This window comes from Chiloscyllium plagiosum, unplaced genomic scaffold, assembly GCF_037043375.1.
Source record: "Chiloscyllium plagiosum isolate Xiang-an unplaced genomic scaffold, Cpla_swu_hap1 HiC_scaffold_50, whole genome shotgun sequence".
In the NCBI taxonomy this organism is placed as follows: Eukaryota; Metazoa; Chordata; class Chondrichthyes; order Orectolobiformes; family Hemiscylliidae; genus Chiloscyllium; species Chiloscyllium plagiosum.
In genome coordinates, this window is record NW_028270188.1 from 52220192 (window position 1) to 52236851 (window position 16660).

A 16660-nucleotide genomic window follows, 5' to 3' on the forward strand; every position below is an offset into this window, starting at 1 on the left:
ACCCTCTGACAGTGCGGCCCTCCCTCAGTACTGACCCTCCGACAGTGCGGCACTCCCTCAGTACTGACCGTCTGACAGTGCGGCACTCCCTCAGTACTGACCGTCTGACAGTGCGGCGCTCCCTCAGCACTGACCCTCTGACAGTGCGGCACTCCCTCAGCACTGACCCTCTGACAGTGCGGCCCTCCCTCAGCATTATCGAACATCCACCCGAGTGGAGTCACTTTAATGAAAACATTTACTCATGACCTTTAATACCTTTCTCTGACTGAATACACTGTTTGGTGCTTTTGAATTTGGCAGTATTACTGTGAGCTTTCTCAGCTCAGATCCGTTGCTTATAGAATGTCTTTCCCATGGCTGTCAGCTCTTCCAGGTACTGCGTGTTTTCCATCTCCAGTAGGTCCTTGAGGGCTGCCTGTCGTATCTGTGAGAGAAGGGTGATAGAGGAGGTCGGGGATGCTGAATTCACTGCCGGTATTCGCTGGTGTGGGTATGGCTCCAGATATATTCCGCTGAATTTGACAGGCACCGGCAGCATCTATTGTTATCAAAACCCTCGTCAGAGCTCACAACGGGGAATGGGGTAACTCACAGGCAGCAAGAGGCTACAGACTCCAATGTGACAGGGGAGGGCTGAATATCAGCTGAGAGCACCTCCTGTCTCTCACACACACTCACTCACTGTCTCTCACACACACTCACTCACTGTCTCTCACACACACTCACTCACTGTCTCTCTCTCACACTCACTCACTGTCACTCACACTCACTCACTGTCTCTCACACACACTCACCCACTGTCTCTCACACACACTCACTCTCTGTCTCTCTCTCACACTCACTCACTGTCTCTCACACACACTCACTGTCTCTCACACACACTCACTCACTGTCTCTCACACACACTCACTCACTGTCTCTCACACACACTCACTCTCTGTCTCTCACACACACTCACTCACTGTCTCTCACACACACTCACACTCTGTCTCTCACACACACTCACTCACTGTCTCTCACGCACACTCACTCACTGTCTCTCACACACACTCACTGTCTCTCACACACACTCACTCTCTGTCTCTCACACACACTCACTCACTGTCTCTCACACACACTCACTCACTGTCTCTCTCTCACACTCACTCTCTGTCTCTCACACACACTCACTCTCTGTCTCTCACACACACGCACTCACTGTCTCACACACACACTCACTCACTGTCTCTCACACACACTCACTCACTGTCTCTCACACACACTCACTCTCTGTCTCTCACACACACTCACTCACTGTCTCTCTCTCTCACACTCACTCACTGTCTCTCACACACACTCACTGTCTCTCACACACACTCACTCACTGTCTCTCACACACACTCACTCACTGTCTCTCACACACTCTCACTCACTGTCTCTCACACACACTCACTCACTGTCTCTCACACACACTCACTCTCTGTCTCACACACACTCACTCACTGTCTCTCTCTCTCACACTCACTCACTGTCTCTCACACACACTCACTGTCTCTCACACACACTCACCCACTGTCTCTCACACACACTCACTCACTGTCTCTCTCTCACACTCACTCTCTGTCTCTCACACACACTCACTCTCTGTCTCTCACACACACTCACTCACTGTCTCTCTCTCTCACACTCACTCACTGTCTCTCACACACACTCACTCACTGTCTCTCACACACACTCACTCTCTGTCTCTCACACACACTCACTCACTGTCTCTCACACACACTCACTCTCTCTCTCACACACACTCACTCACTGTCTCTCACACACACTCACTCACTGTCTCTCTCTCTCACACTCACCCTCTCTCTCTCACACTCACTCACTGTCTCTCACACACACTCACTCACTGTCTCTCTCTCACACTCACTCTCTGTCTCTCACACACACTCACTCTCTGTCTCTCACACACACTCACTCACTGTCTCTCTCTCTCACACTCACTCACTGTCTCTCACACACACTCACTGTCTCTCACACACACTCACTCACTGTCTCTCACACACACTCACTCACTGTCTCTCACACACTCTCACTCACTGTCTCTCACACACACTCACTCACTGTCTCTCACACACACTCACTCTCTGTCTCACACACACTCACTCACTGTCTCTCTCTCTCACACTCACTCACTGTCTCTCACACACTCACCCACTGTCTCTCACACACACTCACTCACTGTCTCTCTCTCACACTCACTCTCTGTCTCTCACACACACTCACTCTCTGTCTCTCACACACACTCACTCACTGTCTCTCTCTCTCACACTCACTCACTGTCTCTCACACACACTCACTGTCTCTCACACACTCTCACTCACTGTCTCTCACACACACTCACTCACTGTCTCTCACACACACTCACTCACTGTCTCACACACACTCACTCACTGTCTCTCTCTCTCACACTCACTCACTGTCTCTCACACACACTCACTGTCTCTCACACACACTCACTCACTGTCTCTCACACACACTCACTCACTGTCTCTCTCTTACACTCACTCACTGTCTCTCACACACACTCACTCACTGTCCCTCACACACACTCACTCACTGTCTCTCACACACACTCACTCACTGTCTCTCACACACACTCACTCTCTGTCTCTCACACACACTCACTCACTGTCTCTCACACACACTCACTCACTGTCTCTCTCTCACACTCACTCACTGTCTCTCACACACACTCACTCACTGTCTCTCTCACACACTCACTCACTGTCTCTCACACACACTCACTCACTGTCTCTCACACACACTCACTCTGTCTCTCACACACACTCACCCTCTGTCTCTCACACACACTCACTCACTGTCCCTCACACACACTCACTCTCTGTCTCTCACACACACTCACTCACTGTCTCTCACTCACACTCACTCACTGTCTCTCACACTCACTCACTGTCTCTCACACACACTCACTGTCTCTCACACACACTCACTCTCTGTCTCTCACACACACTCACTCTCTGTCTCTCACACACACTCACTCACTGTCTCTCTCTCTCACACTCACTCACTGTCTCTCACACACACTCACTCACTGTCTCTCACACACTCACTCTCTGTCTCTCACACACACTCACTCACTGTCTCTCTCACACTCACTCTCTGTCTCTCACACACACTCACTCACTGTCTCTCACACACACTCACTCACTGTCTCTCACACACACTCACTCTCTGTCTCTCACACACACTCACTCACTGTCTCTCACACACACTCACTCACTGTCTCTCTCTCTCACACTCACTCACTGTCTCTCACACACACTCACTCACTGTCTCTCACACACACTCACTCTCTGTCTCTCACACACACTCACTGTCTCTCTCACACTCACTCTCTGTCTCTCACACACACTCACTCACTGTCTCTCACACACACTCACTCTCTGTCTCTCTCTCACACTCACTCACTGTCTCTCACACACACTCACTCACTGTCTCTCACACACACTCACTCTCTGTCTCTCACACACACTCACTCACTGTCTCTCACACACACTCACTCACTGTCTCTCTCTCTCACACTCACTCACTGTCTCTCACACACACTCACTCACTGTCTCTCACACACACTCACTCTCTGTCTCTCACACACACTCACTGTCTCTCTCACACTCACTCTCTGTCTCTCACACACACTCACTCACTGTCTCTCACACACACTCACTCACTGTCTCTCACACACACTCACTCTCTGTCTCTCACACACACTCACTCACTGTCTCTCACACACACTCACTCACTGTCTCTCTCTCTCACACTCACTCACTGTCTCTCACACACACTCACTCACTGTCTCTCACACACACTCACTCTCTGTCTCTCACACACACTCACTGTCTCTCTCACACTCACTCTCTGTCTCTCACACACACTCACTCACTGTCTCTCACACACACTCACTCTCTGTCTCTCTCTCACACTCACTCACTGTCTCTCACACACACTCACTCACTGTCTCTCACACACACTCACTCTCTGTCTCTCACACACACTCACTCACTGTCTCTCACACACACTCACTCTCTGTCTCTCACACACACTCACTCACTGTCTCTCACACACACTCAATCACTGTCTCTCACACACACTCACTCTCTGTCTCTCACACACACTCACTCACTGTCTCTCACACACACTCACTCTCTGTCTCTCACACACACTCACTCACTCTCTCTCACACACACTCACTGTCTCTCTCACACTCACTCTCTGTCTCTCACACACACTCACTCACTGTCTCTCACACACACTCACTCTCTGTCTCTCACACACACTCACTCACTATCTCTCACACACACTCACTCACTGTCTCTCACACACACTGACTCTCTGTCTCTCTCTCACACTCACTCACTGTCTCTCACACACACTCACTCACTGTCTCTCACACACACTCACTCACTGTCTCTCACACACACTCACTCGCTGTCTCTCACACACACTCACTCTCTCTCTCACACACACTCACTCACTGTCTCTCTCTCTCACACTCACTCACTGTCTCTCACACACACTCACTGTCTCTCACACACACTCACTCAGTGTCTCTCACACACACTCACTCACTGTGCCTCACACACACTCACTCTCTGTCTCTCACACACACTCACTCACTGTCTCTCACACACACTCACTCACTGTCTCTCACAGACACTCACTCACTGTCTCTCTCTCACACTCACTCCATGTCTCTCACACACACTCATTCACTGTCTCTCACACACTCTCACTCACTGTCTCTCACACACACTCACTCACTGTCTCTCTCTCACACTCACTCACTGTCTCTCACACACACTCACTCTCTGTCTCTCACAAACACTCACTCACTGTCTCTCTCTCTCACACTCACTCACTGTCTCTCACACACACTCACTCACTGTCTCTCACACACACTCTCTGTCTCTCACACACACTCACCCACTGTCTCTCACACACACTCACTCACTGTCTCTCACACACACTCACTCTTTGTCTCTCACACACACTCACTCTCTGTCTCTCACACACACTCACTCACTGTCTCTCACACACACTCACTCACTGTCTCTCACACACACTCACTCACTGTCTCTCACACACACTCACTCTTTGTCTCTCACACACACTCACTGTCTCTCACACACACTCACTCACTGTCTCTCACACACACTCACTCACTGTCTCTCACACACACTCACTCACTGTCTCTCACACACACTCACTCTTTGTCTCTCACACACACTCTCTGTCTCTCACACACACTCACCCACTGTCTCTCACACACACTCACTCACTGTCTCTCACACACACTCACTCTTTGTCTCTCACACACACTCACTCTCTGTCTCTCACACACACTCACTCACTGTCTCTCACACACACTCACTCACTGTCTCTCACACACACTCACACTGTCTCTATTTCACACTCACTCACTGTCTGTCACACACACTCACTCACTGTCTCCCTCTCACACTCACTCTCTGTCTCTCACACACACTCACTCTCTGTCTCTCACACACACTCACTCACTGTCTCTCTCTCACACACTCACTCACTGTCTCTCACACACACTCACTCTCTGTCTCTCACACACACTCACTCTCTGTCTCTCACACACTCACTCTCTGTCTCTCACACACACTCACTCACTGTCTCTCACACACACTCACTCTCTCTCTCACACACACTCACTCACTGTCTCTCACACACACTCACTCACTGTCTCTCTCTCTCTCACACTCATTCTCTCTCTCACACTCACTCTCTCTCTCTCACACTCACTCACTGTCTCTCACACACACTCACTCACTGTCTCTCTCTCACACTCACTCTCTGTCTCTCACACACACTCACTCTCTGTCTCTCACACACACTCACTCACTGTCTCTCTCTCTCACACTCACTCACTGTCTCTCACACACACTCACTCACTGTCTCTCACACACACTCACTCACTGTCTCTCACACACACTCACTCACTGTCTCTCACACACTCTCACTCACTGTCTCTCACACACACTCACTCACTGTCTCTCACACACACTCACTCTCTGTCTCACACACACTCACTCACTGTCTCTCTCTCTCACACTCACTCACTGTCTCTCACACACACTCACTGTCTCTCACACACACTCACCCACTGTCTCTCACACACACTCACTCGCTGTCTCTCACACACACTCACTCTCTGTCTCTCACACACACTAACTCTCTCTCTCACACACACTCACTCACTGTCTCTCTCTCACACACACTCACTCACTGTCTCTCACACACACTCACTGTCTCTCACACACACTCACTCAGTGTCTCTCACACACACTCACTCACTGTCTCTCACACACACTCACTCACTGTCTCTCACACACACTCACTCTCTGTCTCACACACAATCACTCACTGTCTCTCTCTCTCACACTCACTCACTGTCTCTCACACACACTCACTCTCTGTCTCTCACACACACTCACTCTCTGTCTCTCACACACACTCACTCACTGTCTCTCTCTCTCACACTCACTCACTGTCTCTCACACACACTCACTGTCTCTCACACACTCTCACTCACTGTCTCTCACACTCACTCACTGTCTCTCACACACACTCACTCACTGTCTCTCACACACACTCACTCTCTGTCTCACACACACACTCACTCACTGTCTCTCACACACACTCACTCTCTGTCTCTCACACACACTCACTCACTGTCTCTCTCTCTCACACTCACTCACTGTCTCTCACACACACTCACTCACTGTCTCTCACACACACTCACTCTCTGTCTCTCACACACTCACTCTCTGTCTCTCACACACACTCACTCACTGTCTCTCACACACACTCACTCTCTCTCTCACACACACTCACTCACTGTCTCTCACACACACTCACTCACTGTCTCTCTCTCTCTCACACTCATTCTCTCTCTCACTCACTCTCTCTCTCTCACACTCACTCACTGTCTCTCACACACACTCACTCACTGTCTCTCTCTCACACTCACTCTCTGTCTCTCACACACACTCACTCTCTGTCTCTCACACACACTCACTCACTGTCTCTCTCTCTCACACTCACTCACTGTCTCTCACACACACTCACTCACTGTCTCTCACACACACTCACTCACTGTCTCTCACACACACTCACTCACTGTCTCTCACACACTCTCACTCACTGTCTCTCACACACACTCACTCACTGTCTCTCACACACACTCACTCTCTGTCTCACACACACTCACTCACTGTCTCTCTCTCACACACTCACTCACTGTCTCTCACACACACTCACTGTCTCTCACACACACTCACCCACTGTCTCTCACACACACTCACTCGCTGTCTCTCACACACACTCACTCTCTGTCTCTCACACACACTAACTCTCTCTCTCACACACACTCACTCACTGTCTCTCTCTCACACACACTCACTCACTGTCTCTCACACACACTCACTGTCTCTCACACACACTCACTCAGTGTCTCTCACACACACTCACTCACTGTCTCTCACACACACTCACTCACTGTCTCTCACACACACTCACTCTCTGTCTCACACACAATCACTCACTGTCTCTCTCTCTCACACTCACTCACTGTCTCTCACACACACTCACTCTCTGTCTCTCACACACACTCACTCTCTGTCTCTCACACACACTCACTCACTGTCTCTCTCTCTCACACTCACTCACTGTCTCTCACACACACTCACTGTCTCTCACACACACTCACTCACTGTCTCTCTCTCACACTCACTCACTGTCTCTCACACACACTCACTCACTGTCCCTCACACACACTCACTCACTGTCTCTCACACACACTCACTCACTGTCTCTCACACACACTCACTCTCTGTCTCTCACACACACTCACTCACTGTCTCTCACACACACTCACTCACTGTCTCTCTCTCACACTCACTCACTGTCTCTCACACACACTCACTTACTGTCTCTCACACACACTCACTCACTGTCTCTCACACACACTCACTCACTGTCTCTCACACACACTCACTCTCTGTCTCTCACACACACTCACTCACTGTCTCTCACACACACTCACTCACTGTCTCTCTCTCTCACACTCACTCACTGTCTCTCACACACACTCACTCACTGTCTCTCACACACACTCACTCTCTGTCTCTCACACACACTCACTGTCTCTCTCACACTCACTCTCTGTCTCTCACACACACTCACTCACTGTCTCTCACACACACTCACTCACTGTCTCTCACACACACTCACTCTCTGTCTCTCACACACACTCACTCACTGTCTCTCACACACACTCACTCACTGTCTCTCTCTCTCACACTCACTCACTGTCTCTCACACACACTCACTCACTGTCTCTCTCTCTCACACTCACTCTCTGTCTCTCACACACACTCACTGTCTCTCTCACACTCACTCTCTGTCTCTCACACACACTCACTCACTGTCTCTCACACACACTCACTCTCTGTCTCTCTCTCACACTCACTCACTGTCTCTCACACACACTCACTCACTGTCTCTCACACACACTCACTCTCTGTCTCTCACACACACTCACTCACTGTCTCTCACACACACTCACTCTCTGTCTCTCACACACACTCACTCACTGTCTCTCACACACACTCAATCACTGTCTCTCACACACACTCACTCTCTGTCTCTCACACACACTCACTCACTGTCTCTCACACACACTCACTCTCTGTCTCTCACACACACTCACTCACTCTCTCTCACACACACTCACTGTCTCTCTCACACTCACTCTCTGTCTCTCACACACACTCACTCACTGTCTCTCACACACACTCACTCTCTGTCTCTCACACACACTCACTCACTATCTCTCACACACACTCACTCACTGTCTCTCACACACACTGACTCTCTGTCTCTCTCTCACACTCACTCACTGTCTCTCACACACACTCACTCACTGTCTCTCACACACACTCACTCACTGTCTCTCACACACACTCACTCGCTGTCTCTCACACACACTCACTCTCTCTCTCACACACACTCACTCACTGTCTCTCTCTCTCACACTCACTCACTGTCTCTCACACACACTCACTGTCTCTCACACACACTCACTCAGTGTCTCTCACACACACTCACTCACTGTGCCTCACACACACTCACTCTCTGTCTCTCACACACACTCACTCACTGTCTCTCACACACACTCACTCACTGTCTCTCACAGACACTCACTCACTGTCTCTCTCTCACACTCACTCCATGTCTCTCACACACACTCATTCACTGTCTCTCACACACTCTCACTCACTGTCTCTCACACACACTCACTCACTGTCTCTCTCTCACACTCACTCACTGTCTCTCACACACACTCACTCTCTGTCTCTCACAAACACTCACTCACTGTCTCTCTCTCTCACACTCACTCACTGTCTCTCACACACACTCACTCACTGTCTCTCACACACACTCTCTGTCTCTCACACACACTCACCCACTGTCTCTCACACACACTCACTCACTGTCTCTCACACACACTCACTCTTTGTCTCTCACACACACTCACTCTCTGTCTCTCACACACACTCACTCACTGTCTCTCACACACACTCACTCACTGTCTCTCACACACACTCACTCACTGTCTCTCACACACACTCACTCTTTGTCTCTCACACACACTCACTGTCTCTCACACACACTCACTCACTGTCTCTCACACACACTCACTCACTGTCTCTCACACACACTCACTCACTGTCTCTCACACACACTCACTCTTTGTCTCTCACACACACTCTCTGTCTCTCACACACACTCACCCACTGTCTCTCACACACACTCACTCACTGTCTCTCACACACACTCACTCTTTGTCTCTCACACACACTCACTCTCTGTCTCTCACACACACTCACTCACTGTCTCTCACACACACTCACTCACTGTCTCTCACACACACTCACACTGTCTCTATTTCACACTCACTCACTGTCTGTCACACACACTCACTCACTGTCTCCCTCTCACACTCACTCTCTGTCTCTCACACACACTCACTCTCTGTCTCTCACACACACTCACTCACTGTCTCTCTCTCTCACACTCACTCACTGTCTCTCACACACACTCACTCACTGTCTCTCACACACACTCACTCTCTGTCTCTCACACACTCACTCTCTGTCTCTCACACACACTCACTCACTGTCTCTCACACACACTCACTCTCTCTCTCACACACACTCACTCACTGTCTCTCACACACACTCACTCACTGTCTCTCTCTCTCTCACACTCATTCTCTCTCTCACACTCACTCTCTCTCTCTCACACTCACTCACTGTCTCTCACACACACTCACTCACTGTCTCTCTCTCACACTCACTCTCTGTCTCTCACACACACTCACTCTCTGTCTCTCACACACACTCACTCACTGTCTCTCTCTCTCACACTCACTCACTGTCTCTCACACACACTCACTCACTGTCTCTCACACACACTCACTCACTGTCTCTCACACACACTCACTCACTGTCTCTCACACACTCTCACTCACTGTCTCTCACACACACTCACTCACTGTCTCTCACACACACTCACTCTCTGTCTCACACACACTCACTCACTGTCTCTCTCTCTCACACTCACTCACTGTCTCTCACACACACTCACTGTCTCTCACACACACTCACCCACTGTCTCTCACACACACTCACTCGCTGTCTCTCACACACACTCACTCTCTGTCTCTCACACACACTAACTCTCTCTCTCACACACACTCACTCACTGTCTCTCTCTCACACACACTCACTCACTGTCTCTCACACACACTCACTGTCTCTCACACACACTCACTCAGTGTCTCTCACACACACTCACTCACTGTCTCTCACACACACTCACTCACTGTCTCTCACACACACTCACTCTCTGTCTCACACACAATCACTCACTGTCTCTCTCTCTCACACTCACTCACTGTCTCTCACACACACTCACTCTCTGTCTCTCACACACACTCACTCTCTGTCTCTCACACACACTCACTCACTGTCTCTCTCTCTCACACTCACTCACTGTCTCTCACACACACTCACTGTCTCTCACACACTCTCACTCACTGTCTCTCACACTCACTCACTGTCTCTCACACACACTCACTCACTGTCTCTCACACACACTCACTCTCTGTCTCACACACACACTCACTCACTGTCTCTCACACACACTCACTCTCTGTCTCTCACACACACTCACTCACTGTCTCTCTCTCTCACACTCACTCACTGTCTCTCACACACACTCACTCACTGTCTCTCACACACACTCACTCTCTGTCTCTCACACACTCACTCTCTGTCTCTCACACACACTCACTCACTGTCTCTCACACACACTCACTCTCTCTCTCACACACACTCACTCACTGTCTCTCACACACACTCACTCACTGTCTCTCTCTCTCTCACACTCATTCTCTCTCTCACTCACTCTCTCTCTCTCACACTCACTCACTGTCTCTCACACACACTCACTCACTGTCTCTCTCTCACACTCACTCTCTGTCTCTCACACACACTCACTCTCTGTCTCTCACACACACTCACTCACTGTCTCTCTCTCTCACACTCACTCACTGTCTCTCACACACACTCACTCACTGTCTCTCACACACACTCACTCACTGTCTCTCACACACACTCACTCACTGTCTCTCACACACTCTCACTCACTGTCTCTCACACACACTCACTCACTGTCTCTCACACACACTCACTCTCTGTCTCACACACACTCACTCACTGTCTCTCTCTCACACACTCACTCACTGTCTCTCACACACACTCACTGTCTCTCACACACACTCACCCACTGTCTCTCACACACACTCACTCGCTGTCTCTCACACACACTCACTCTCTGTCTCTCACACACACTAACTCTCTCTCTCACACACACTCACTCACTGTCTCTCTCTCACACACACTCACTCACTGTCTCTCACACACACTCACTGTCTCTCACACACACTCACTCAGTGTCTCTCACACACACTCACTCACTGTCTCTCACACACACTCACTCACTGTCTCTCACACACACTCACTCTCTGTCTCACACACAATCACTCACTGTCTCTCTCTCTCACACTCACTCACTGTCTCTCACACACACTCACTCTCTGTCTCTCACACACACTCACTCTCTGTCTCTCACACACACTCACTCACTGTCTCTCACACACACTCACTCACTGTCTCTCACACACACTCACTGTCTCTCACACACACTCACTCACTGTCTCTCTCTCACACTCACTCACTGTCTCTCACACACACTCACTCACTGTCCCTCACACACACTCACTCACTGTCTCTCACACACACTCACTCACTGTCTCTCACACACACTCACTCTCTGTCTCTCACACACACTCACTCACTGTCTCTCACACACACTCACTCACTGTCTCTCTCTCACACTCACTCACTGTCTCTCACACACACTCACTTACTGTCTCTCACACACACTCACTCACTGTCTCTCACACACACTCACTCACTGTCTCTCACACACACTCACTCTCTGTCTCACACACACTCACTCACTGTCTCTCACACACACTCACTCTCTGTCTCTCACACACACTCACCCTCTGTCTCTCACACACACTCACTCACTGTCTCTCTCTCACACTCACTCACTGTCTCTCACACACACTCACTCACTATCTCTCACACACACTCACTCTCTGTCTCTCACACACACTCACTCACTGTCCCTCACACACACTCACTCACTGTCTCTCACACACACTCACTCACTGTCTCTCACTCACACTCACTCACCGTCTCTCACACTCACTCACTGTCTCTCACACACACTCACTGTCTCTCACACACACTCACTCTCTGTCTCTCACACACACTCACTCTCTTTCTCTCACACACACTCACTCACTGTCTCTCACACACACTCACTCACTGTCTCTCTCTCTCACACTCACTCACTGTCTCTCACACACACTCACTCACTGTCTCTCACACACACTCACTCACTGTCTCTCACACACACTCACTGTCTCTCTCACACTCACTCTCTGTCTCTCACACACACTCACTCACTGTCTCTCACACACACTCACTCACTGTCTCTCACACACACTCACTCTCTGTCTCTCACACACACTCACTGTCTCTCTCACACTCACTCTCTGTCTCTCACACACACTCACTCACTGTCTCTCACACACACTCACTCTCTGTCTCTCTCTCACACTCACTCACTGTCTCTCACACACACTCACTCACTGTCTCTCACACACACTCACTCTCTGTCTCTCACACACACTCACTCACTGTCTCTCACACACACTCACTCTCTATCTCTCACACACACTCACTCACTGTCTCTCACACACACTCAATCACTGTCTCTCACACACACTCACTCTCTGTCTCTCACACACACTCACTCACTGTCTCTCACACACACTCACTCTCTGTCTCTCACACACACTCACTCACTCTCTCTCACACACACTCACTGTCTCTCTCACACTCACTCTCTGTCTCTCACACACACTCACTCACTGTCTCTCACACACACTCACTCTCTGTCTCTCACACACACTCACTCACTATCTCTCACACACACTCACTCACTGTCTCTCACACACACTGACTCTCTGTCTCTCTCTCACACTCACTCACTGTCTCTCACACACACTCACTCACTGTCTCTCACACACACTCACTCACTGTCTCTCACACACACTCACTCGCTGTCTCTCACACACACTCACTCTCTCTCTCACACACACTCACTCACTGTCTCTCTCTCTCACACTCACTCACTGTCTCTCACACACACTCACTGTCTCTCACACACACTCACTCAGTGTCTCTCACACACACTCACTCACTGTGCCTCACACACACTCACTCTCTGTCTCTCACACACACTCACTCACTGTCTCTCACACACACTCACTCACTGTCTCTCACAGACACTCACTCACTGTCTCTCTCTCACACTCACTCCATGTCTCTCACACACACTCATTCACTGTCTCTCACACACTCTCACTCACTGTCTCTCACACACACTCACTCACTGTCTCTCTCTCACACTCACTCACTGTCTCTCACACACACTCACTCTCTGTCTCTCACAAACACTCACTCACTGTCTCTCACACACACTCACCCACTGTCTCTCACACACACTCACTCACTGTCTCTCACACACACTCACTCTTTGTCTCTCACACACACTCACTCTCTGTCTCTCACACACACTCACTCACTGTCTCTCACACACACTCACTCACTGTCTCTCACACACACTCACACTGTCTCTATTTCACACTCACTCACTGTCTGTCACACACACTCACTCACTGTCTCCCTCTCACACTCACTCTCTGTCTCTCACACACACTCACTCTCTGTCTCTCACACACACTCACTCACTGTCTCTCTCTCTCACACTCACTCACTGTCTCTCACACACACTCACTCACTGTCTCTCACACACACTCACTCTCTGTCTCTCACACACACTCACTCACTGTCTCTCACACACACTCACTCTCTCTCTCACACACACTCACTCACTGTCTCTCACACACACTCACTCACTGTCTCTCTCTCTCTCACACTCATTCTCTCTCTCACACTCACTCTCTCTCTCTCACACTCACTCACTGTCTCTCACACACACTCACTCACTGTCTCTCTCTCACACTCACTCTCTGTCTCTCACACACACTCACTCTCTGTCTCTCACACACACTCACTCACTGTCTCTCTCTCTCACACTCACTCACTGTCTCTCACACACACTCACTCACTGTCTCTCACACACACTCACTCACTGTCTCTCACACACACTCACTCACTGTCTCTCACACACTCTCACTCACTGTCTCTCACACACACTCACTCACTGTCTCTCACACACACTCACTCTCTGTCTCACACACACTCACTCACTGTCTCTCTCTCTCACACTCACTCACTGTCTCTCACACACACTCACTGTCTCTCACACACACTCACCCACTGTCTCTCACACACACTCACTCGCTGTCTCTCACACACACTCACTCTCTGTCTCTCACACACACTAACTCTCTCTCTCACACACACTCACTCACTGTCTCTCTCTCACACACACTCACTCACTGTCTCTCACACACACTCACTGTCTCTCACACACACTCACTCAGTGTCTCTCACACACACTCACTCACTGTCTCTCACACACACTCACTCACTGTCTCTCACACACACTCACTCTCTGTCTCACACACAATCACTCACTGTCTCTCTCTCTCACACTCACTCACTGTCTCTCACACACACTCACTCTCTGTCTCTCACACACACTCACTCTCTGTCTCTCACACACACTCACTCACTGTCTCTCTCTCTCACACTCACTCACTGTCTCTCACACACACTCACTGTCTCTCACACACTCTCACTCACTGTCTCTCACACACACTCACTCACTGTCTCTCACACACACTCACTCTCTGTCTCACACACACACTCACTCACTGTCTCTCACACACACTCACTCTCTGTCTCTCACACACACTCACTCACTGTCTCTCTCTCTCACACTCACTCACTGTCTCTCACACACACTCACTCACTGTCTCTCACACACACTCACTCTCTGTCTCTCACACACTCACTCTCTGTCTCTCACACACACTCACTCACTGTCTCTCACACACACTCACTCACTGTCTCTCACACACACTCACTCTCTCTCTCACACACACTCACTCACTGTCTCTCACACACACTCACTCACTGTCTCTCTCTCTCTCACACTCATTCTCTCTCTCACTCACTCTCTCTCTCTCACACTCACTCACTGTCTCTCACACACACTCACTCACTGTCTCTCTCTCACACTCACTCTCTGTCTCTCACACACACTCACTCTCTGTCTCTCACACACACTCACTCACTGTCTCTCTCTCTCACACTCACTCACTGTCTCTCACACACACTCACTCACTGTCTCTCACACACACTCACTCACTGTCTCTCACACACACTCACTCACTGTCTCTCACACACTCTCACTCACTGTCTCTCACACACACTCACTCACTGTCTCTCACACACACTCACTCTCTGTCTCACACACACTCACTCACTGTCTCTCTCTCACACACTCACTCACTGTCTCTCACACACACTCACTGTCTCTCACACACACTCACCCACTGTCTCTCACACACACTCACTCGCTGTCTCTCACACACACTCACTCTCTGTCTCTCACACACACTAACTCTCTCTCTCACACACACTCACTCACTGTCTCTCTCTCACACACACTCACTCACTGTCTCTCACACACACTCACTGTCTCTCACACACACTCACTCAGTGTCTCTCACACACACTCACTCACTGTCTCTCACACACACTCACTCACTGTCTCTCACACACACTCACTCTCTGTCTCACACACAATCACTCACTGTCTCTCTCTCTCACACTCACTCACTGTCTCTCACACACACTCACTCTCTGTCTCTCACACACACTCACTCTCTGTCTCT

General features: G+C 50.0%; 1 protein-coding gene across 2 annotated transcripts in view; it reads right to left on the reverse strand.

The window, feature by feature from the left end:
* Positions 1–230: 230 nt before the first annotated feature.
* The window catches only part of LOC148135309 (uncharacterized), a 44852-nt gene continuing 28422 nt past the window's right edge, over positions 231–16660 (reverse strand). The window contains exon 4 of one of the 2 annotated variants that reach the window (XM_087985047.1): positions 231–427. In XM_087985047.1, the coding sequence (XP_087841173.1) occupies positions 326–427 (102 nt within the window). In that variant the 3' untranslated portion in view covers positions 231–325. Of the gene's footprint in view, positions 542–16660 lie in introns of both variants that reach the window. The other variant, XM_087985046.1, reaches the window with a different exon arrangement.